This window comes from Suillus plorans (genome assembly GCF_016647745.1).
Source record: "Suillus plorans strain S12 chromosome Unknown HD556scaffold_85, whole genome shotgun sequence".
NCBI classification, from domain to species: domain Eukaryota; kingdom Fungi; phylum Basidiomycota; class Agaricomycetes; order Boletales; family Suillaceae; genus Suillus; species Suillus plorans.
Window position 1 is genome coordinate 143,434 of NW_024537469.1, and position 24,203 is coordinate 167,636.

General features: G+C 48.3%; 7 protein-coding genes across 7 annotated transcripts; 3 read left to right on the forward strand and 4 right to left on the reverse strand.

Annotated features, from left to right (window-relative positions):
• Nucleotides 1-65: 65 nt before the first annotated feature.
• On the reverse strand, nt 66-2,625 carry HD556DRAFT_1411771 (uncharacterized protein). The gene is made up of 8 exons (XM_041304191.1): nt 2,438-2,625; nt 2,221-2,385; nt 2,071-2,170; nt 1,705-1,967; nt 1,209-1,655; nt 1,084-1,158; nt 915-1,037; nt 66-849 (listed from the first exon to the last, which is right to left on the reverse strand). The coding sequence occupies exons 1-8, from the start codon at nt 2,618-2,620 to the stop codon at nt 271-273; spliced, it is 1,935 nt and encodes a 644-aa protein (XP_041154397.1). The 5' UTR covers nt 2,621-2,625; the 3' UTR covers nt 66-270.
• Nucleotides 2,626-2,655: 30 nt separating this feature from the next.
• Nucleotides 2,656-3,832, forward strand: HD556DRAFT_1411778 (uncharacterized protein). Its single transcript, XM_041304192.1, has 4 exons — nt 2,656-2,864; nt 2,923-2,984; nt 3,045-3,120; nt 3,177-3,832. Exons 1-4 carry the CDS (start codon nt 2,718-2,720, stop codon nt 3,723-3,725), a joined length of 834 nt encoding a protein of 277 aa, XP_041154398.1. The 5' UTR covers nt 2,656-2,717; the 3' UTR covers nt 3,726-3,832.
• A 652-nt stretch (nt 3,833-4,484) lies between these two features.
• HD556DRAFT_1204839 (uncharacterized protein) lies at nt 4,485-4,781 on the reverse strand (the record flags this gene model as incomplete). Its single annotated transcript, XM_041296450.1, has 1 exon — nt 4,485-4,781. A coding segment is annotated over one exon (297 nt), but the record flags the coding sequence as incomplete, so codon positions are not given.
• A 1,840-nt stretch (nt 4,782-6,621) lies between these two features.
• HD556DRAFT_1449216 (uncharacterized protein) lies at nt 6,622-7,017 on the reverse strand (the record flags this gene model as incomplete). The annotated part of the gene is made up of 2 exons (XM_041307567.1): nt 6,622-6,839; nt 6,897-7,017. The coding sequence occupies 2 exons, from the start codon at nt 7,015-7,017 to the stop codon at nt 6,622-6,624; spliced, it is 339 nt and encodes a 112-aa protein (XP_041154400.1).
• A 402-nt stretch (nt 7,018-7,419) lies between these two features.
• On the forward strand, nt 7,420-8,690 carry HD556DRAFT_1539318 (uncharacterized protein). Its single transcript, XM_041309712.1, has 2 exons — nt 7,420-7,865; nt 7,973-8,690. Exons 1-2 carry the CDS (start codon nt 7,533-7,535, stop codon nt 8,378-8,380), a joined length of 741 nt encoding a protein of 246 aa, XP_041154401.1. The 5' UTR covers nt 7,420-7,532; the 3' UTR covers nt 8,381-8,690.
• HD556DRAFT_1001303 (glycosyltransferase family 2 protein) lies at nt 8,666-15,715 on the reverse strand. Its single transcript, XM_041295836.1, has 13 exons — nt 14,963-15,715; nt 11,973-14,909; nt 11,595-11,923; nt 11,192-11,546; nt 10,922-11,141; nt 10,750-10,872; nt 10,248-10,697; nt 10,169-10,192; nt 10,027-10,116; nt 9,912-9,976; nt 9,690-9,859; nt 9,032-9,635; nt 8,666-8,980 (listed from the first exon to the last, which is right to left on the reverse strand). Exons 1-13 carry the CDS (start codon nt 15,334-15,336, stop codon nt 8,881-8,883), a joined length of 5,841 nt encoding a protein of 1,946 aa, XP_041154402.1. The 5' UTR covers nt 15,337-15,715; the 3' UTR covers nt 8,666-8,880.
• Nucleotides 15,716-20,525: 4,810 nt separating this feature from the next.
• HD556DRAFT_1539321 (uncharacterized protein) lies at nt 20,526-22,488 on the forward strand. The gene is made up of 2 exons (XM_041309713.1): nt 20,526-21,567; nt 21,635-22,488. The coding sequence occupies exons 1-2, from the start codon at nt 20,788-20,790 to the stop codon at nt 22,166-22,168; spliced, it is 1,314 nt and encodes a 437-aa protein (XP_041154403.1). The 5' UTR covers nt 20,526-20,787; the 3' UTR covers nt 22,169-22,488.
• Nucleotides 22,489-24,203: the final 1,715 nt, after the last annotated feature.

A 24,203-nucleotide genomic window follows, 5' to 3' on the forward strand; every position in this document is an offset into this window, starting at 1 on the left:
CACGTATGGAGTCCTTGTGTTGGCTATATGTATTTGACACAACGCAAATGTCCAAATTTAAAACATGTACAAGTGAACTGGCTTCATTAATCTACTAGGTTCATACCACGTCTGCGTTCATACATGCATGGTAAAACAAAAGGTGCCTGTAGTACTTTGTCGATGAAATGGTTGCGTTTAATTTATAAAACCTGGCACCGACTATTCATGCTAATCAAGATTAAGAGCCAGCGATGATCATACATAAATATCAACGTCCCATGAACTGATTCATGCTTTTCCTCGGTGTCTCTTCCTATTACCACCATCCACGCCCTCAGATCTGTTCAGCCTATCGAGCAAGGACGACGTTCTTGGTGTGGGATCTCTCGACTCCTCGCCCCGCTCGGCATGTGCTGCAGCGCCTTTAATGCTATAACCGCTCATAGGATGCTTGTCCGGCTCGGACGAATCATCCGCGCGTTTTTTTCCTGCTCCTCCACGTTTTCGCCAGGCCTTCTCCGCATCGCCTGGGATAGGCATCGTCATACGGCTCAGCAACGAAGGTGTCAGTTGTCGTTCCTCTGTCAATTCCGTCTTTGCTCGCTTGATCTGTGGTACTGTTTCTCCAGAGCTCAAGGATCGTTTGGGTAATGCGAGAGAACCAGAGTCGCGAATCTGTATTGCTGGTCGAGAGTTCGATACCGCGCCACTCGTGTTTGTATGCGAAGGTCTTGACATATCTGGTCTCTTCAATAGCGGACGTCCCATTTGAGGTCGAGCCGGGAGGTGAGCAGGGCGCTCATAAAACCCATCCCCGTCGACAGTTGTACTCGAACTTGCTTGCGACATTGACGTTTCGGTTAGTGACTGCTCAAACACAGAAAGAAACAATGGGCGTCAATGGAGAAAGCGGAAAGCGGCCCACTGCGAACCCTGATGAGTACTCGAATTTCATCGCTGTTGTTTCCTGGCCCCAACTGTTGCGCTTGTGCTTGAAATCTGCTTATGGATGTAGCCAAATTAAACGGAACTACCCAGTCTTCACGTTCTTTCCGCTGGAAACACGTTATTTTGCAAACTCGCATGAAAGACCCGACTTACATGTTTGCAAGCTAGAAGGAGGGAGCGCAATGTGTCCCACATAACTGAAGACTCGAGTTTTGTGTCGTGGAGAGCCTAAGTTAATCATTCAGTGGATTGACCATAAAATCATACGGACGACCTACCTCCAACAAATTTGGCGCTCCATCAACGACCTGTCGCCGAAGAAATGAAAATTGTTCATGACTGCAAATTTGAGGGCGAAGACGACTTTCTTCCTCGCATGCTTCAAGTGCCTCCACCAATCGGCCCGCAAGGATAAGTTGCTCCTCGGGAGAAAACCTTTGCAAGACAGGTTTCCCCATCAGATACGTACAATAAAATCGTAACAACACAACAGGAGAAGCAACTCGTTTTTGAATGGCGACGAAGTGCGCCAAAGATATGTAAAAATCAATGGTCTTGATAGATCCCAAGTCGTTCGATTTCACGCTAAGAGAAGACCTTGCCTTGTCGATAAGCACGTGAAGAAGGTCCATTCCGCGCGGAGAGCCTGGTATATAGCAAGGCATCATCAGAAGCAAGTCCTTTATGATAACTTCGACGTCGCGTGTCTCCAGCCTTCTGATAGCCTATCGACGAGTCAGCCTTGCAAAACGATAGAAAGATGCACCAAGTTACCGTCAGAAGTTGGGACACCAGGACGTTTTCTGTATCGGTACCCGGCGTTTTGGTGTATTTCCGAATGATGGCTTCAACTGCATCAACTTTCAAAAAGGCTATCACGAGTGAGCGTAAACGATCACGAATTTGCTGCTCTTCCTCGTCTATCGTGTATTCAGGAGGAATTATTTGATCGCATAAGACTCCTAGAGTGACGCCGGGATCCATGTCGAGATGGTCACAAAGGGCTGTTTTGACAATGGCAACCTCTTCTGGTTCGTCTACGGGGAATGGTCAGAAAAACTTGAAAAAAGCAAGACACATATACGCTCATAATCATTGTTGTAATTTGTGCGTGATATATTTTAAAGTTGCCTTACTTACCGCTTTGAAGAAGTTGCACAAGCACATCCGAATTGCGTTTAACCCACTTGTGTTCAACAGATGAAACGCTTGAGATTGCTCGATATCCTTCAATGCGAACCTGCGGTCGGGGTGTCATGAAAAGAGCACACGAAAACAAAGACACCGCACCCGCGAATCTTGATCCTCGCAAAGATCGTAGACTGCATTGATAGCGTCTTCTTCTAGGTCAGGAAAATTATTGAAAAAGTATCTTATATGATTTGCTGCATAGCACTTGAGCTCGGAATCTGAAGAATGAGCAATTTCTATGAGTTTCGTGAGGGCGTCACGCCGCTAATAAATTGATGTGAGGTTATTCGAGACAGTAAATGGCTGCAAATCTTACCAGTGCACTTCCTCCGTCTTGCTCTTTCTCAGCGTTCTCGACGAGTCGGTGTATTTCCGATTCCTGGTCGTCCATTTGCTCTTGAGTGTGAGCAGGAAGGGTATAACTCGCGGAGGCAACAACGAAGGATGTGGTTATTTCACTCCAAACGGGGAAAGATATTCCCATCAGCCAAATAGGCATTAGTGACTTCTAGTACACATGTTAAGCACGAGTTCAGGATATATGGACACACCTTGTCCTGCACCCTCCCTCTCTTCCTGACCTGTAACGACCCAACATGAACGTGCGCACCAACGACCAGATTCTTCATGATAGAGTTAATCTACCTCGCCTAGTAAAAAGGCTTGAGAAATCCGTGTCCCAGGATGATTGGTCTGATAGTTCACAGCGAGACACCTGGATCAAAGCCCAAGGCACTCTCCAGGTTCGTTCAGAATTATTCGTGGCAAATATAAGATTCCTAGAAGCTGATATTGTCTCAGCGAATCAGACACGCTCGCTTGCTCCTGAAGAATGTCGAGGTTGATGACCATGGGACTTCACCGTACGTGGAATTACTAAGGCAGGCCGTCCGTTTAGGCTCATATTTAATATGCTTCTGTAGAGCCTCAGAACATCGTTATCAACGCTTGCGTGCGACGCTCGATCAAGTCGAAGCGTTTGTAACGGAGGTTGAGCAGGTATGCAGCCCTCACCGTGACACATGTCCCTTTTCTCGGCTCATCTGCCAAACTAGAAAGCAGCCCCTCCACTCAAGAGACCAACACCAATACTGCCATCAATACGTGCGCCTATAACAAAGGCAGCTGACTACGCGACCATACCTGTAGAAGCGACGCTCATCCCTACAGAAGATACAACTCGAAGCGTGCCTAGTGCTGATGACCTCATACCATCTTCGCAGACAGAGTCTTTATCCTCAGAGCCCCTTGCGCCGCCAACTCTTCCTGCAGCATTATCTGTCACTTCCAATATCACTGCTACACCTGCCATACTTCAAAACTCTCGCGCACTACAGGAAGAGCTCTCAGAGCAACTCGCACTAATGGCAACGCAGCTTCGGCGCAATGCTACCCACTTTTCTGAGTCGCTAGTTAAAGACAAGAGCGTTGTCGAATCAATGCAGGAGAAGCTCGAGGGGAACTTCGACTTCATGAAGAAGGAACGAATACGGTTAAGGGACTTCAGGGGAAAAAGTGGAAGTACAACATGTCTAGTGATCACGAGTATACTTGTCGTGCTGGTCGCGTTCATGCTCATGGTTCTCGTTATTCGAGTAACATGACCAATTTTTACAGATCATATCTTTCTTATTCCACGCATCATAGTTTGTCACATATAATTACATATAATCACCAGTTGGTTGCCCTAACGAAGGTTCAACAGTCCAACCTGAGCTCTAGCTGGACTGTCCCAACGAATTATACTCACGATGAAACGTTTTGTCCCACAGAAGCAAGTCCGTCCAACTCATATACATGTTGCACCTGAGCTCCACTGAAACACTAGCTCCTTGATCACGTACTCCGAATCGCTCAAGCGTTCAATATCCGTATATTTCATTCATAACAATGACGATGCAAAGTTCCAAGCTCCATGATAGTGACTAGCTACTTCCAACTTCCTTCTCATAAAATCCAACCGTATGTAAGATACAATATAGAAGATGCACTGAGCAAGGACGAAAAGAGCGAATATTCGAAAGGAATGTGGTGATAGAATGAAGCGAGTGTGGTTAACCGGAGAGAGAATAAATTTCTGAAGGAATGTTGGTAATAGAATGAAACGAGTGTCGTTAGCTGTAGATAAAGGAATGTCGGTAATAGATTGTCATCAGCCATAGAGAGAAGTTGTGTCAAGAATTATATTCAACACTAGAGCACGGAAATAAGGAGTAACGTTAGTAACAGCGACAGATGCGGGGTAAGGGGGACATACATATTCAGATGCTGTCCTAGGTTGCGTTACTAGCAGGAACGATATATCCAGAAACTGACTTGATCATCTCTTGGAGACGGAATTCGTACTTTCCATGCTCAGCATGGGCCCTACTAGCAAGCAATGGTTTGCACCCCTTCTGATGCCGAGTCACAGAATCGGTCCTCGACCACAGCTTCTTGCAATAGGGGCATCGATAGGACGCAGCGAAGTGGACCCCTTCGATGTGACGGCTCAGAAATAGCATCGTCTCTGCGTCCGGGCAACCTTCGAATCGGCAGGGGCTCGGAGTAGTTCTCTTCGTTTCAACCCCATGCCAAAACCACAGGTGGTCTTCGATGCGGATCTTGTCCACCTCTATGAACAGACCACACGGCTGGTCGGTCCAATCGCATGAGCGTACGCAGGTGAACTGTGGCGAGTGGTAGTCAGAGACGTTTCCGGATGCACCGGGGTAGGTATCGTCCAGTTCCATAACCCCAAATCTCCTCGTTCGCAGGGGATCTCCGTTGGGATCATGGGTCCTGCGGCTACTGATGTCGATAGGCTTTGGGTCATGAACAGGCATGGTCATGATCGTGGCACTAGTATCTGCTAGCGTGTACGGACCAAACTTGCCCGGTCCGTTGTCATCGGAGGCGTTCTGGCGTCTGCGCTTGCACATTGATGGTGCAACGGACGAACTCAAATCATTCGCGGTCTGGCGGGTTTTACGCTTACGAGGCCTGGTAGATACTATCTTGTCGAGAGCAAAGGAAGCTGGCGCCACGTTTGAACCCCCACCAGATTCTGTCTGCAATGGAGCATATTGACCTGGGGGCAATGTCGCAATGGTGTAATATGCGTTGGATGGACCCGCAATGGTGGAAGGTTGCTGATAAGGGTAGGAGGGAGCAGGATGATATGCATGCTGGGCCAATGCGTGGCCTTGCGGCGGTGCTGGAACGATCGCAGAGGGTTGCGGATGATACGCACCAGGGGGTCCATTGACATCATATCCAGGATTGTATTCGTGCTGGGACCATACGGTGCCTTGGGGTGCGGCAGAGGGCTGCCTATATGTGTCGGGAGGCCCGTTCATGAAGTATCCAGGGTTGTATTCATGCTGGGACCAAGGATGGCCTTGCGGGGGCACTTGAGGGATGGCAGAGATCTGCGGAGGATAGTAGAGCCCCTGGTCGATGTGGGACAACTGGGGGAGACCTGCCACCGGGGCAGTGAAATTCTCCAATGTCGGAAACAACTCGAAGATCTGAGTATTTTGAACATTTCGTGAATCGGCCCCAGTCCTGGAGAAACAGATGAGCAATGACGAGGACTCAGTTGCGAGTGCACGTACCCTTGTTGCGTCGCTGGTAATTTATCATAGTTTGTCCTGTCGTTGGACGTGAGTTGCTTGGTCCTGGTAGGCTAATTAGATTGGCTTACCCATCAACGTGAGCATCGGCTGGGCCTGCCAGCGTGTCTTCATTAATTACACTATGCATTAATTCATCGCTCTCTTTAAACAATCTGTACGATCGTGAGTTTGAATAAATGATTTAGGTAGAAGCACATACACATTCAAGATGGCGCGCACTTCGGGGGACATCTCACCGCTTTGGCGAGTTGTGATCAACTTGGCCAAGTCTTCTTCGGACAACGGAACGAAGTCAGGATCGCCGGGGAGCGGTACGTGGTCATTTGACATAGGCATAAACTCGCTAAGAACATGATGAGATGAAGCACGTCCTCGAACTCGAAATAGAACACCAACCTATCGAATGGTGTGTGGTGGCACGAGGAACTAGATGCGCAAGGTAGTGTTAGCATATCAAGATATCTACCTGACGTCCGAGTAGACTTACATAGACATATAGATGAATTGAACAAGTGAATTGGCTAAGATGATGAGACACAGTTGGAAAGTAAAGACGAAGATGAGAGAAATAGAGCAGAGAACAACATCAGGTTTTATACCTCTCGACAGTCGGGGCAACGATAGACAAAGGACGACTGTGGTCGTGCATTAAGGCCACCGATTTGACATTATCCCCCGACAACACGTCGGGAAAAGGCAAGCGTCTGTGGACATATTCCTATAGGATATGCACCTGTGGAATTCACTGCTTTGTAGCGCCACGCGTGCATTAGTCCACAAGAACACAAAGATCACTGACCCTTAATAAAATTAGAATGTGACGATCAAGTGAGTACTGGTCCTTCTCCACTAGAGGGCGACATCACATGCGGAGAAGTATAACTCAGATGAGGTCCCAATTATAGGAAAACCGGGGTTCTCGCGAACTCAGAGCATTGTCGCGGCACGCTTGACCACAACCATAAACTTTGGCAGCAGGACCTGCTTGAGACAGTAGCAAGCGAGCTTGAGCATAAGAGGCAGGTTTATATATTATAGCGTAAAGTTGAGCAGTAGAGAAACGGCAGAGACAGAGGTGCGTCACGGGAGAATCACAAAGATCTGAAAGTTGTGATGCGTAGGGTCAGTTGCATTTTGTAAACGTGCAAAGACGCTTACCTTGTGTGTCCACTGCGTCGCGAACCAGCGTAGTCCTTACTTTTGATGCGGTAATTGTAAGGGGTGATATAAGGGAACCATCCAAAGCATCATACCGCAATACTTCTGAGATGGAAGCCATGGTTTCGACCTAGCGCTTACATGGAGATTCCACGAGCTAACTGGCGATAGAAAAGAGGTGACACAGCCCGTAATATTTCCACATGACGCAAGGTGAAGGAATCATTCTATGTGCTAGATGGGAGTCCGTCAACAATTATAATGTGAGGAAAATCATGATACATTACATATGTATCGGTTTGAGATAGCCACATCAACGATACACGCTTGCGATAAATTTTCAGGGCTGCACGCATCACGCGTGGGTTGTATTTGTATCAGATTTCGCCGTAACCCTCAGTTGTGCCAGACCAGGCTAGTGCGGCAGAGGCTGCAGAGTTCAGAAGAGGGCAAGCGTTGTTTTGGTCTGTTGTGCAAAGGCTTTGAGGACTTTCCTTATTCAGAAGCTTTCCACTTTGCAAAACTTGCCTATGCGATTCAAGAATTCGTCGGTCCGAAGTTGTAATCCTCTATCAGAAGGATTGGTCGTTATATCTCGACGATCGCTCTCCTGACCACAAAGAGTCCCCTGCAATCATGAAGGAGTTGGATGATGCGACAGGGATAGATGCACGGGCCCTGGTGGCCTTCCGTCCAGGTATGAGCGGCGCCCGAGAGAAACTACAACGGGCATCGAAGCGCGTCACCACTGTGCAAGAAGACGTTGCGTACTCATCATTTGACATCTTTGCCATCACCCTACCTATCGTTTACGGCGAGAGGAAGCAAGAAGCGCGCTCGGATGGCTCCTGCAGGAGGTCGTGGCCCGGCCAGGCGACATCAACATCACTGTCCTCGACTGGATCGGACAACCTTCCGAGTTCAATAGCTGTCTTCCAGCCCATATCGCCTCTTATAGCACTACTCCACGTACCCTTTCATCCTTGTCCGCAGATCATATTCACACACAAGTCTCTTCGCTGCGACAAACCATGCCTACAGATCTAGCATTGAAGTTTTATGACTAGTTTGAACAGCTGAGCTCCTCGCTTCGCAAACTGCAGACTTTTATTTCGTTCCATATCACGGAAATCAGGCGGAGGCGCGGTCTGGCCCAGGAGACTCTCATCACATATGGAGTCAAGGCAGACGGGCCCCATGGCCTGCTGATCACCACTGAAGAGACCCTAGTTCAGTTCTCGTGGGCAAAGCCCATTCGGCAGACGTTCTTACCTGTCCGTCCATGGGATCGGTATCTCCTCGGGGTACCTGACTTTGCAGAGCAGCGTGACTTCGCATATGACATGGAGAGCATGGAAGGTCGGACAGAGCCTGGGTCCCTGATGGATGAGTCTGACAAGTTACCCGGCGGTTCACCTGTTGAAGAGGAGCCGAGCTCACTGGCGTTGCAGTTGCAGTTTCACCCGAGACAGCCTTTCGACTAGCGCAGTAGCGTGTCGGAGAATACAATAGGGTCGCGTCAGACCATAACATCATTGCACAAGTCAAAAACATTGCTTCGGTTGATAATATGGATATCGGTACCGTAGAAATACTCTGGCTATATAGCAGACTCGTCTCTGACAAGTATTCACTTGTGTTTTGATGACGATACCTACATTGTTACAATATTAGTAGAATACACAGATACCCCATAGCCCATTCAAAGTAGACATTCATTAGGAACCATTTCCGTTTTACAAGCACCGTCATCTTGTAATTACATATAGTCACCAGTTGGTTGCCCTAACGAAGGTTCAACAGTCCAAGTCGCCATCATATTATTATGTCCGACGAAATCCAACACCTGTTACTAACAAATGTCATACGTGTAGTAATCGTAGCAAAACAAAACGTTAATCAGCAATGTCCCGATAGTCAATTAAGTCCTAGAAGGGTCCGAGAGATGAATGTAAGTGTCCTAAATGATGTATATAGTCTACGTTTAATGCGAAAGAATGTCGTCAATGCACTGGTTCAAAAAGTCTTTACGATACGTCAAGTCTGCGCGAGGGAAGCGAGCCGCCATAGCCTCACGAGCTGTCCTAAAGTGAAGTTGGTATTAGGGTGTAGTCAAGTATAGCAGGTCAACGCACTTCTTTGTCACAGCCATCAAGTCTTGTGTACTCAAAAAGTTCCGAAGTGCATTATACAGCTCGTCATCCGAGGGGTTGGGATTCATGTTGGGGCCGGTAAACGCAGTTGTAGCCATAGATAACGTAGATGTCCGTACTCCCCCGTTGAAATTCTGAGGAGGGACACCTAGGCTCTGAGCGGGAGACATGGAGCGGTTGAAGACTCCAGATGTCATTCGCGAGTCAGGCGGCGTCATGGCATACACGCTCCCATGTGGACCCGAATTGGTCGGAGTAAACATGTTGATCCTTTCCTGTGAGGGTCCTCTCCAGTTGGCCATCTGAGGTGGTGGACGGTTGACGTCAGATACGGCACGGGAGCTCGGACGTGAAGGCCCGGGTAGGTTGTGATGCGACGAGTTGCTATGTATCATGTTTGTGTCGCGGTAGTAGTCATGATCTCCTGACTCAGAGCGGCCGTACTCGTAGACAGACGGGCGTTGAGAGCCTGACTGAAGATGCGGCTGAGGGGCGGAGAGATACACAGAGCCTGATTTATGGAAATCGGGAGGCGAGTCATACGACTGCCCGGATTGGTTGTCACCCAACGTTTCAGCCTCATAGTCTGCACGGATTACCATTAGCAGGTAGCACGAGTGAGAATGCATATTGAACGTACCACTAAACTTCTTGTACGGAATCATAGACTCGTTGAACTTCATGTCGTTGCTGTTCGCGATGATCTTCTTGCTTCCACCATCATCGAGTACGATACGAGTGTTACCCCAACCGAACTCATCCATCCGCCAGAATGAATATATGGGCAGGAAGAAACTGTAGATTGGGTACCTGTAACAACAGAAAGTGAGCTATGCATCTGTTACAGAACAATTCAACCCACGAAATGAGATAGACCACCATCCATCCAACAAGCATGAACTCTCTTCTGATAATGAAGATAAGAGCCTGGAAATGACATCGTAAATGATTTCTCTTAATTAGACGACATTACTCACCTGAAGACCATACACCGCTGCCAACATGATTATGGAAATCAGAGGGAACGGAGATTGTCCAGTAGCGACCTCGACAATCAGCCAAGCCAACTAAACGCAACGTTAGCTGGAACGCGGTGAAAAATAACGTGCTGCGGCTCACATAAACAACAGTGGAAGGCAATATCTAATGAAAAAAAAAACATCAGAAATCGTACATTGACGCTTTGAAACGACCTTACCAAAGTACCGATCAGATCGAGAAAGACGAAGAACCTCATTGAGAAACAGCAGATTCCGCAGAGGTCGGGAAGAATAGCAAGCTCGCACAAGTTGTGAATGGTCGAGTTGATCCAACGCCGGCGTTGTGAAAACAATACTCGCCAGGATACCGGCGCCATGGTACGCGCAATTGCGTCCGGAGTGAATTTGGTCTTGAAAGTGGGGAAATGTTTCATTAATAGCGTCGTCAGGAATCGATCTTCGCCGAGGGAGAACAGATTCTTCTTGTGCAGGGTGTCCACGTTATTTTCTGCATATTCGTCAATTACACGGTTGGAGATGATGAGCGGTCGGCCTTTATCATTAGTGCGGATGCGGTAAAGGGTGAAGCAACCAGGAAGACACGAGACTGAGCCAAAAAGACTCTCGAAAGCTTTGGACAAGTTGTGCGATATGTAGTACTCGTATACCTATGGGTATGTTGGCATGAATACACAAAATGTGTAAATTTAAACCACTTGCCTGGATCATGGTCCACCAGGATCCCTCCTCATTCTGGAGTCTCGTTTCACCGCATATGCCGATTATGTTGGAATCTGCTATCGAGGCTGCTACAAGACGGTTAAGAGATTTGGGAGTCACGGACTGCGAAAGGATGTCAGAGCTTCTCGGGGTAACGAGTAATAAAGCGTACCGTGTCTGCATCCACAGTGAAAATATACTCGTAGAACGCAGGGTCAATCCCAATAACATTCCGCATCTGATGATATATCTCGAGCTCTAGCGGGCACATGGGTGCGTTGAAGTGAACCCTGTTCAAATACTGCATCAACATGATCTGACTGTCACGCTTGCCACGATTGCCGGGTTTCGAACGTTCACTTGGCTTCCCGACTTTCACAACGACTATATACCTAAATAAAAGTGTCAGAAATGACTTCATGGTTGCGAGAGGATGACGTACGGAACAACATGACCTTCAAACTCATACAATCCAGAGTATACCTTGCCATAGTTGAGCTTCTGCGAGCCATCTCCGATTGATCTGAACATCAGGGGCTCAGGATCTTTCGCTGGATCGACGCCAAGGATGTCGAGTACAATAGCAGGTGTCGGCCGTTCATTACCGCTCCCGATGATATTCCCATCACAGATGACAAAAATCAGCTTCCTCTTATCGTCGTAGTCCAAATTGGCAAGTGAGTCGAGTGTGCGGCGAAGGGAATCCTCTCCTTCCGTGTAACAAGGGACCTGGCATAACACAAACTTGTCCAGTAACTCAGGGAAGCGCTTGGTCTGGAGTTGGAGTGCGGCAAGGACTATATGGAGTCAATGCAAGCAAAGGTTCAAATAGGAAGAAAACGTACATTTCAACGCCATTGAGGCCATGAGGACACTGGAGAACACAAGCAAAAGGTAGTTCTGCACTTGGCATCTAGGAGTGTACCGGAAGTCTGTCTCTCCATAGTAGAAGGCGTTAGAAAGACAGTCCATATTCGCCGTACGGTTTTCAGCACTCATGGCGGCCAAGACTGTATTCAAAGGGCTAGTGATGTCCTGCCCGGCTTGTTCCTCAAAGACCGCAACGAGGTTCGGGTCAAGGAAGCTGTACGTAGCGACATTCAGGTTGATTGTGTTCAGGGTGTAGAGATAGTCCGTCAAATCATAGATGCTGTTATCGTAAATCGCCCAAGTTCTGTGAAGATAATGAGTGATGTTACTGAGGCAGACTAAGTACGACTTACCGCGGATTCGTTGTTTGATTAGCTTGAGAGTAGATATCGCTTGGCTCCCAAACTAACGGACCAAGGTAATACTGGTTGATCTTTGGTATGAAGGTCGCGGTATACCAGTCCTGGTTGTCGAGAGCTGTGGGAGTCGTCGGAGCATTAGATCCAGAGGAATGCATAGCTGTCGGGTACAAGACTAGAGTGTTGTTCTCGGCAGTAATTTTCATTGTCGGGTCGCTGACAAGACCCGCGCATGCCACATTTAAGGGAGGAGGGAAGTAGTAGGTCATGTCGGTACCAGCGAGCCCCGCCAAGGTGGCCGCACCATTACTTGCCTCTCCCACGATGTCACTGTGGTCACCGAAAACGAAATTGGAGACGTCATAAACCTTGCCTTGAATGGAGACGTAGTAGTCAGTGTTGCCTGTATATTGAGCTACTTCATCTGTCGTCCATGCATACTTGAAGTTCGGGCAGAGAATGACACCGAAAGCGATGATGTAGAATAGGATAAGGCCATTTCCGAAGAGGATGAGGAGGCAGATGGTCACTTTCTCTCGCCATGCAAGGCGGACGTCAGGGCGCTTCATACGTCCTAACCCCGATAACAGGAAATTGGGAATAAACCAGGTGAAGAAATAGACGGTATAAAGCCAGTAACGTCGGGTTCGAGTGGTTGGCAGTTGTTCCTCCAACATTTCAGGAGCATTATCCGCGGCTAGCATGGCAGAACTAGTCACAAGGGGAGGCGCTGTGTCAAAGTTTTCGGGTTTTGTGTCCCACGTCGTGGATTCCGACTGCTCGCGATAACTAGGAGCAGCAACATGAGACGGTGCATAACCATCGAATGCAGGCGTTTTCGGCTCTTGGAATGCTGTGGCATGCGGTTCATCAAAGTATGCTGACTGCCGCTCATCACCAGGGTAGTCTGTGGCATCATCGAGCATGGCGTTCTCGTCCTCTTGCGAATCCTCACGGGCAAGCTTCTTCTGTTCTTTCTCCTCAGAACGCACAACATCTTCTACCATCTTCCATGCCAAGTATGATAGCCAGATCCTCTGGTTCCCAATCGCGAAGTCAATGCCTTCTCTCCAGCCATTAGACTGGGCGCACTGACGCATGCGCTCAGCATCTGATCCGCGCATAGAAGGACGATATCTTTCACAAAACTCTGCCTGATCAAAGTCTGCAACAAACTCAACCTGCTTCCTCGACACAATAGCTGGGAGTAACAGAGACCTAATTTGCCCCTTGACGCGACGCCTGTCGAGGGAGTTAGAGAACCCAGTATCATTGGGGCGAATGCACGTGATAGTCCACATCGGCACATTCTCAATGTTAGACAAGACATTCCAAATCGTCTGATTGAGCTGCGTAGTGACGGGATAGATTTTGGACGGGTTTAGGCGAGGGGTTTCATCAGCACTGTTTCCGAGAGGAGTAAGCATGCGAAGAGGGCGGGAAGAGACTTGAGCTTGGACGATAGTTTCCTCATCGCTCTGGTGCTTTTCCGTAGACAAGCTGGGGCCCGACACGAGCTTCGCGACAAATACATCAGTCGAGCTGCGAAGGAGAGTGACGAAAATAGGGTCGAGCAGGTCCGCGTCCTTCTCCACGAAGTTGCCGATGTCGTATGAACAGGGACCAGCATAGTGGTTGATCCCGAAAGCTCTCCTCCCATCTGTGGCCGGTACTGCAACGAAAGACGCGTGCACACCAAACTTGGCACTCAAGTCTCGCAGTAAATCATCATCCCGCCGTTCATCCGCACGCCCCGATTTGAAGGACGTTGCGGCCTTGTCAACGACACCCAGAAGACCGCCAGGTTTTCGTGACGTTGTCTGAGTGGTGTATGGGCCCCGAAGAAGCTCAACACATGCTGAGTTGTCCATGGCAATGACGGCCGGTAGCGAGTTCCCATCAGCAATCATACGACTATTGAAAGCTGTATTGTCGTCGAAAGTGTTTCGAAGTATGTGGGATTGCACGATTTCGTCGATGAAGTTGATGCAGAATTCATCAAAGCCATTCTGATGAGCGGAGATAAGGGGAGTAGGACCACTCGACCCTGAAGGTGCCCGCGTCTGATAACCCGCTTGGTCGAGCAGTACAATACGAGTGGCGGAACATGTAGGATTTAGAGAGGCAGGAGCTAGCTTGAAATTGGCTGTTTCCACCACAAATGCAAACATGATTGCATAGAGATCACGAACTAGCCGGTCTCGCTGTGCTGCGCTTTGCTGCACATTGAGCAGCACAGTATACAGCTCCTTGCGTACATAGTTTGTCTTGTACGTCAGCGTGTCACTGAGTTCTTCGGGAGAAACGCCCAAAAGCTTTGCTACCTGTTGGAGAATTGGCACGTTAAGGACATATGCAGAGACGTCCTGCGCATCAGCCTCCCCGAATTCGAGGTTGCCGAGTAGCAGAATGGCGGCGAGCACGTTGAATATTGATGAGACGTGCTTGGACTTGAAGCCCAAGGTTTTGAAGGCATCTCGCAAATCATCCATAGCGATGCCATCATCACTGAATGGGCCAGCAGGCAAGTGATAGCAACCGGATGATGCCAACAGGGCGTAGTCCGAAGGACCTTCCAAGCCCATGTAGTCACGCTCCGCTGGCGTAGCTCCAGCAAGAAGTTGGTAGAACACATGGTAAGATCGTTCTTCATGTGACAAACGAGTCAAGCGTGACTTGTCAAGCCCAAAGGCGATAACCTTTGCAGCGCTGATACGCCCGCGTTCATTGAAGTGGAGCTCTGTGTAGCGTGTGTGTCGTGAGGCATTTGGGTTCACAAGCGTTTTTGCATTTCCGAAAGACTCGAGCAGCACCGTGAAAGATTTGATTTGTTCAGAGATTTTGGCCTCTCGTTTGGAGTGAGCTGAAAGGCGTAAAATCTGGTCCACGAGCAGCCGACTGCTTGCGGTCTTTCCCGATCCTGAGATTCCCCTGACAGAATTGTACTATGAGCTCTAGTTTCGTTCGGTACGGAAGTAACTCACCGAGTGACAACTGCTTGAGACTCGTTCCTTCTTCTCATAAGGAGATAAATTTTAGCCGCTTGCTCATACAAGTGAGGCTGAGGGGGTCTCCGAGAATCTGCCAAGCCCAGCTTGGTATCCTTGTAACATCTCTCTTCGTACTCCTTCGCATTAGCGTCATTGACATTGGCGAGTGTTTTGTAAGGGTTGACTACCACGATATTTGTGGATCCGAGTCTAGTATACGGTAAATCAGCGCGAAATCGAGCGGTGAGAACAGCGAGGATGGAATCATCTGTAGGATGAACAGTGGCAGGTGTAGAAGACGAAACAAGGTCTGTTAGCTCGCCGGAGCTAGCAGCCTGTTGCACGAGATTGGCCGAAGTAGAGGCCATCGTGCTGGAGAGTGAACAAGCAACGAGTCGTGGGGCAAAAAGAAATATCAGCTAGACATGCTAGGCCATTCCGTCGGCATGTGGACAGCTGCGCCTCTCTCGATGTAAAGACACGTTATTCTTGGACATCTCCGTTTCTGGGCGTAGCCTGGTACTAGGCGTCTATGTTTCACCTATGGGGAACTTCGCTAATTAGGGTTTCGTGTATCACGGGCTCACACCTGTTGACACTGGCTAAGAAAAGCGTGAGACCGTGATCAGGGTGCCGGGCACAGGTTAATTGGCAGTGAACCGGAAACAGCAGTGCCAGTGAGCGGGCTGTCCTGGCCGACAACCTTGAACGCTCGATGGCTTGACAATAGAGATTTTCAAGAATACATTCGATGGTATGATTGCTACTAGAAGACGAAGATCAGCACCCTGATTTGTAGTCCTGCCCAGCGGGACCACAGGCAGAAAGACCCACTAAATTGGAACTAAAATGTAAATCAGTTAACCTATTTACTGCAAAACGATCGTTCACAAAGAACATGCACATCGCACATGACCATGATGCACAGGCTAGCGCAGATTTAGAGAGGGTGTGTGCGACTGTGTCCAAAACAACATCAACGACTGGGAAATCTCGTGAGAGAAATGACTAACCGTGCTACCACCCAGAATATACCGTATCTCTTTCAACAGCCTTCGACGACGCCGGGTTCATCAGATCCGAACGAGCAGTAGACCACCTTTAATACGAGCTCATAAGGAACCGGGTCCCAACTTCCAAGTAGTTTGGTGTGGTTAATATCATTGTGTTTCGGACATTCGGCTCGTCCTTTTCACCGTGATGGTGTGCCTGACACGAGGCTTCGACGCACTCAGACCATCCAGCCCACATTTCATGGACACACCCCTAGACCTTGCTGCCGCGGGTTTTCCTTCGCACCAGTCGGATGGACCTTAGCGCGTAGTGACCATGCACCTCTGGAGACGGCGACTGGCAATAAATGGCTGGTGGACTTGCGTGTCATATATTGGGCGATCGTGGAGTTTGGTAAGTTCTCTACAGAACAATATATGCTAGTACAGAACACGACTGCGCATTCAAACATGGTCTTATGGAGCTCAGGCCTGTGCACGCAGTATACGAAGATATGGCTTACTCATGTTCAGTCCAGCTTTGCTGTGAAGGACTGGTCATATTGCGTATTTGAGCAGCTTCTGAGGTAAGGGCATACTTTCTGAACCGAACCCAAAAGCATCTCACATTTGTGTTTTGTGTTTTGAAATTGCAGTTATCCCTTTGCAATAGAAAGCAACACTCCACTTTCACGCTATCAAGTCCATCTTAGTACTGGCTGTACATGTCATCTCTAATCTCACAATCCTTCACAAATTGGAAACCTGATGTCTCCTTCCAGACCTAGAAGCGGTTCGTGGGCGATCGATTCTCGGTTGTCTCTTGGCGAATCAGAATCAATATACTCTTACCGTACAGTGCGAAAAACACTCGGACGTGTCGAAGCACTCACACTGAACTCGCGGTGCTGGCAAACTTAGGCAAGCGACAATCCCATCGTGCACGTCTTGTCATACTCTTCCCAGCATCAGTCTACCGGCGGGGAAGGGTGAACACCCGGTGCATAAGGAGCATCGCCCTTTAATTAGACCAGTAAAGTCACACAGACAAGTGCCTCATGGACTCTACTGGACATTCGACAACCTCTGGCTGTACACACAATCATCCTGGCCTGATTATGTGAAGGACATGAGGATATTAACATGGCTGGACAAGAACTTGTGAAGGATATCGCTAGGTTGCATGAATTTAAAGTTTAGCTAACCAGGTTAAATAAATAATTTTGGAATGCCGGTGGGTATCTGACTAGGACTCATTCAGTAGGATGTTCCACGATTCACGAACCCCGCAGTCTTCCCTGGATGTTGTCCTTTTGCATCTTCCGCTCGGTGTTCCGTAGTGTCCAACTGTCTCTAGGATGACACAACCAAAGTTGACATTCATCCCCTGGTACGTTAAGTCCCGTATAAAGATTGACTCACTCCTACCAATCAGAAGCTGATAAATGCTAAAGTACCTTACGATGCAATTATGGAAATTTGTCCTGTTATATCGACACGGTCCAGACTTTCGATGCACGGCCGGGTCATGATACCTCCTCATTAATGGCTAGTGCATACGACCGGCCTAGTTTCAAAAGGAAACGCTTCGATAGACCTTGATCTAGCCAACGTGGTTTATGGTTTGAATCCCCGAGACGAGATCTGGTATTGCTATAGAAGCTCAACACAGCACGGACGAGACTTTCGCCTTCAAGGTCAACTGATCTCGAATTTCAATCGTAATCCATTCCAAGACGAGTGAGAAAGATATGGATGAGTCTTGGAATCTGGGCTTACACGGATGAGAGTTAGGTTTGCAACGAGTATGATCTGATGCCCGCTGTTCCCAGAACGATTCAAATAGGCCTCAATCATAATATGTTATGTCCCAAGACTATAGGGTCCTTCAAACAAATAGGTTCGAGAAACCGTTCCTGAAATCTAACACATCCAAGCTCCCCTTCCCTTCTGAAATTCCATAACATATTACTTGCCTCCAATAGGATGTGGCCACGAGAGCTTCACGAGTTCTTTAGTGAAATACGGCTGCGGTAAACAGAATCGACGATGCGACTGCTCGGATTAACTTCCGCTCGTATTTGCGAACTCGACACGGAACCCCGGAGACGACCGAACGATCATTGGTATAACTTTATGGTTTTTCCCAATGTCAGGAAAGTGCCCCTGAGGACTCTTATCGGACCCTGCGGTATGAAAGGGGATCAAGGCGAGTATCTAATCTACGTTAGCACAACTGACGGACGTGAAACACTCGAATATGCTTCTGTCCAATAACCCACTTATCAAGGATGCTTTAGCAAATAATGCATACATTCCCACTCATTCGCTGGCTTCCATGCAATGTTCTATCGCTTTCACGTCACGTGAATGTGCTAACGAGAAGTGTCTATCCCGTATTCGGTGGACGAACGGTTGTTGCCTCACCGGGTAGGTCCAAGTATATGATGGGATACTGACCTTTCCTATAGAGAAATAGAATCAAGGGTACTAACCTTCTCCGACATACAGTGGCTCAAACGATGTCGACATGATCATGGCTCAACGTAATCAATGGCCAATATGGCGCCTCCAAATTTTTCCCATAGGGAGACTAAATCGAGGACGATGGTGACGATATACACTGACAGTTGTTTAAATATTGTTTGCCTGACTCGACGGGACGAATGGCCAATATGGCGCTTCTAATGGAATAAGCATGAATGGATCCACCGCGTACCTCTCGAAGTCACTCCATAGGAGCCAGGACTCCACACAAGCGAGCTTCCAGTAAACGTCGGATAGAGTAAGTTTATTGCCATACTGTCAAGCGTTTAAATATGCAGCCAATGGCCTTTTGTTCGCCGTCAATCACGTGGTCACCGGCTCCGCGGTGAACTTGGAGCCTGTCCATACCATTCTCTTCTCGCGAGATCATTCAAATGATATCGGAGACAGGTACGAGCATAACAGCTTTTCAAATGCAAGTGAGACAGATAAATGCAGTACTTTGAAACAGATATTATTCTCCACTAGCAATGACCTGGCCAAAATTTTTGACAATGAGCGCTTCTGGCAGCCGGCAATCATTCGATAATCAGCACCATCGCACTGATTAGTACACGATCGAGTTGTGCGAAGCCAAACTATTTGTATGAATAACGAAACGCTACGGATAAGAACGGCTATCGCGAAGATGTCAAAAGTCGGAGGTGATGCGCCCGTTCGTATCTGCATGACGAGAAGCTCCCGTCCGGATCCTGATCGTGACAAACCTTCGATGCCAGCGACGTTGCAAGTTGAGAAGACCTGAATTCCTGTTGTCGCTGTCTTGATCTGGCTGCATTCTCGATCATCGATTCCTGCTATGCCAGCGTCGAATGGAATCCGACTCAGAGTTTGGAAATCGAGACTTGCATTGTAAATGGATGTCTGATGCATTTCGAGAACTGAAAGGCAGTCTAGAAGCTGGAGAACTTTAGGCAAGATCAGATATGGAGGCCTGAGCGAAGGTCTATTGTTCAACGTTCATCGTACGACATTGAATGGACAGATGGCCCACACAATGTATACCTTCCTTATGGAAAAGCAAAAGTGCCCCAAAAATATCCAATATGATCACTCACTGTACATTGACCGATCAATTGATCATCCGGTCGGATCCAGACATCGAAAACTTGAAATATAGTTTGACGAAGCGCGACTTGTCATAACTTAGCGGCCCTTTGGAAGAAAGTTAAATATTATCGGCAAACTCTAACGTATATGATGAGCTTCCAAGAAGCATGGTGAATGCGGGGTGATACAAGCGTGACGATAGTATGATCGCATTACTGACGAGCCATGATGAATATCGATCAAGGATCAACGTTAACATCCACCAGGCACGCGGGGGACGTGATCAGGTAGACTCTCACCGGGATTAATGGACCTAGCATGCCGTCCCGTAAAGTGCACGGAAAAGTTGGAGGTACGGCGGCCATCTAACAGTAACGAGACTATAGTGCCTCGTGTGCCGGTTGCGGATCGAATGATGAGACAAAGGGAAGCCGAGACTAGTACTAAATCAGCGCAGGGTCGTTAGCGAAACATCGGACGATGGGGAATAACACGAGCTGACTGTCGGAGGAGTGCATGATAACTAAGCTTCATGACGACGCGGCAGTACCACTTAACAGGTTTCCGTAGGTCGCAACGTCCGCCGAACGGAGATAAATTATGAATAAGATCCCGTGGAGTAACTTATAAAACGTGAAATAAAATAGTTTACGCATCCCAATTCCAGGCTAGGGATAAGAACTGTGACTCATTGATCAGCTGCTGTGGCGCTCCAGCCCGAGAACAGTCACGGTGCGGTGGTGATGCGGTGGCCACGGCAGAGAGAGAATATGCAACTGCCTTCGGACTTAATCCTACAGTAAACGAATGGTTTACCACGGAAAGACCAACATGTGTGTGTCGCTTGGACTGAGCGTAGAACGCGTGTTGAATGTGAAAAGGTAAATTATCGGCATAACCAAAAATCTCGGGAATTAGCGGTTAAAAATAATTTAAAAAAATGAAATTATTAAACAAATTAGGCAGGTCACCATCTATGACATCGGATCTCAACACCGTTGAAATTCTGGGGTTGCAGGATATTGCCGTGAATCGTGTGGACAGACATGCCAGGCAATCTCCTACAAAGAATCTTCTGCTTGTTTCCCCCTTATTTCCTGCATTGACCTGTGGACTCTTTTACTTCGTGTTATCCTCGTGTTTTCAGCGAGGCGGTCTATGTGAATCACAAGACCCATAAGACTTAAGCGTACCAAAGCGTTTTTCAATACTTAATATCTTCCTTCTCCCATGCCCATTCGCTTGTTGGAGCCATCATCTCTTTCCCCTTCTCAATCTCTCTCGACGATCTCAGGAACGCCTAGCTCGCTTGCAACGACTTCCTCGATAGTTTGTGACTCAACTACACCTACGAAACTTCTTCCATCGTCTCGAACACATTCGCCACGAGGTCGCGTTTGCACACCGAATAAACTAACTCCATCTTTCCACTCACAACCCACTCTCGCAATGTCTATAATTGCTCCCAGTCCTCGTATCCCTCAGCAACAGGGCAGCTCCTCGCGTACCCAGCGACCTCACTCGCCTCCGCCAAGACCTTCATCACGGTCAGAGCGTCTACTGCGAGATACCCTCAGGAAAGACAATACCCTTCGTACAACCGCTACCTCCCGTGCACGTTCGCGCTCGCGGTCAACGTGCAGTGACTGTGACGATGACAACTTCTTCCAACCCGTTCTGGTTTTCCAACCGTCCGAGTCGCGCAGGAATAGTGCTGCTTCTACCCAGAATTTCAAGTCGAAAAGTTTTTACGTTCCGAACGAGAACGAAGACTCGTCATATGCTCAGCTACTCAGGTCGAGCTCAGACTTGGATGCCAAGGGCTACCCTATTGCTCCTATCCAACAAGAGAAACTGGATGAGTGTCTTTCGACATCATTACCACGCTCCTATGTCATCGGAAGTGACGCAGCGCCTCATGAGGCTGTCCTGAGATCACGCCTGGAACGCGTGCTCCAGAATGGAATGCGTGAAGAGGAAAGGCGAATAAAGAGGTCGCCGGATGAGGAGGTGAGCGCTTACCATGTATGACACACGCACCCCTGAATTAAATGCTGATATGTAACGTCCTGTGTAGTCTTCATCAGCATCTCCACCCTCATCAGCGCGCTCGCTTTCTAATTCGTACACACATTCTCAATCATCTGAGAAACCTCATGTGACTGCACATGCTGTAGAGCCTTTGATACTACCATCTATCTCATCAAAAAACGGCCGGAAGCATAGGTATTCGCAGACGACGTCTGTACCTTACTCGCAAAAATCACCACAATCGCAGGGAGAGATATCGCCGTGGATGACGACGCCCCTCCCACCTTCGCCATTCTCGACTCCGACAAAGAAGTCGCCTTCTTCACCATATGCTACGCCCTCACCGCACTCACCGAACCCGGCGATTCTCTCGGGCTTCTCGAGCGCCAATCCCCATATACCAATGAATCCACCGCAATTTGATCTGCGCGCGGCATCACAAGCTTGTAAGCAAGCATCGGGATACGTGAGCTTTGCGAGTGTGGCTGGCCTCGGCGCACCGCCTGGCATGGGCGATGACGAGGTGAGCATAAAGGAACCACAGCGTGGCCGAAGACGCGGGCGGTGGTGGGTGTTCTAGATTGCATGTATTGGGATGTATTTTGGTTCCCAGAAAGGGGCCGTCGCGATCATACTGGACGACATCCTGAATGCGAGGAACAAGACTATGTTATGCTAATTTAATCCCTTGCCGACGATTTCTGGAGGCTTATGCCTAGTATGCCCGCGTATTCATGGACGGGTGCCTGCTACGTTTATGGTGTAGCGTTCTTTGTACTCTGTGTATGATGCTATAATTCACCTCAGATGGAAAAAATGCGTCGATTGCGCGCTGTACAGTTGACAGATAGCTAGGATACCCAAATTTATAATGCATTAGCTGGCGGAGAGCAACCAACATTTGCAGTGAACGTTTAAGACGTGGCATAGCCGCAATGAGTTTGTCTGAGGCCGCCCCGACTGCTCTATATATACGAATCTGTTGCGGAAATCCGAGGCGAAGTACGGCTATCATTATGAGAGGAGGAACGTGTTGACCAACAAATTACAATCAGTGTATGAACAACCGCCACGTCGCTTCCGCTTGAGAAACCAGCTCATCGCTGTGTCGGAGGGAACGTATGCTATATAACGCGTTAGGCTAGATGATGTCGGCACAGCAAGACAAGTCATCCGTTAAACCTACCAGCACTGCACACCTGATGAACTTCGAGCTTAGGTCAATATCCTTCGTAATATATAGAAGAAATAGAACCATATTATTATTAACTTTTTGCTGTGCATATACAGAGCCTTGTTTATTAGGTACATGATACGCATCACACACCACATGTGTGGTAAATATTGTTATACATAGCCCGGAGATGTGTGATTATATTAGTGGGATGCTTACCCTATGCGACGGAGAGATCGTTTAGTACATCATGCACACGTTAGTCGGTTGAGACAGAGCTGTGCAGCGTCGGCAACAAGCTACGTACGCACCTGGAGGACCGTGGGTCTGGCTGCGGAACTCCCTACCAACCTCTAAGTACCAAGGCACCAGACATACTATTATGTAAGGTTTCCGAGGAACGTCCAATGTCGCGACTCCATGCGCATTACATACCATGATTCCCCGTTTCGATCCGAGGCATTTCAAGTTGTTGATGAGTCATACACATCTGATCACACCGGCGGCGCCCGCAGTCTGGTGTTCTTTTGACTTTTGAGGAGTGAGTGAGGATCACGACGTGAAATGTTGGGAATCATGGGTACGTTGGAGCGCGTTAGCTCCACAAAGGTTGTGGTGTTCGCTGGAAGGTGAGAGTAGTCTCCAAGTTGTTTCCGATGACAGAGAAGGAACTGAATCGTTATACATAGCACTCTGGTGATTGGTCCCTGACCGGGAGCTAATCTGGAGCTCCCCACTGCTCCCCACACACATGGTCCTCAAACTCAAGCGAGATCTGTATAGATCATGCCGGTCATTGGATCTGAGAAGATAGCGATAACGATACCCACCCCTTTGTTAGTCAGCTAGCCATGAGCTCCAACCTCCCGGATTGGTTGTACGCTCCGTTGCGTGTACTTGAGCGCCACGACACTGTCATCGATGCCTGCGCTAATGTGATGCTTACGCACTGACTGTGCAACTCGGCTATTGTGATTGGGCGGCTGGACCGACATGTTTCACTGTTTCGTGCCTCGTTCTCGACTATTGGCGGCAGCCTATGTATGTTATGCAATACGGTAACATGTTACGATAATGATTGCCAGGCTCACTTTTACCACGAACTCTTGGAATGTTCTGGATCTTGACCAAGCTAATACGATTGGTCCAGATCGCTATCTACAAGGCACGTATCGCTTTTATTAGCCTTGAATCTGGCACAAGAGCTTGAAACCCACTTGTAACAGGTTTCATGTCGGCTAAGGCACGTCGTGCTGAAAGGAGAGAAAGCCATGCCGAGAGTCACACTCATCCTTTGATTATCGATTACATATAAAAGGCATAATAAAATGGGTTTGAAAGATCGTGAAAGGTAACAATGAAAATGTGCAGCTTCCAGACTCCGGACGAGGTCTTACCGGTGTAATCGAGCAAGCAATCAGGTATGAAGAATGGAAGCCGA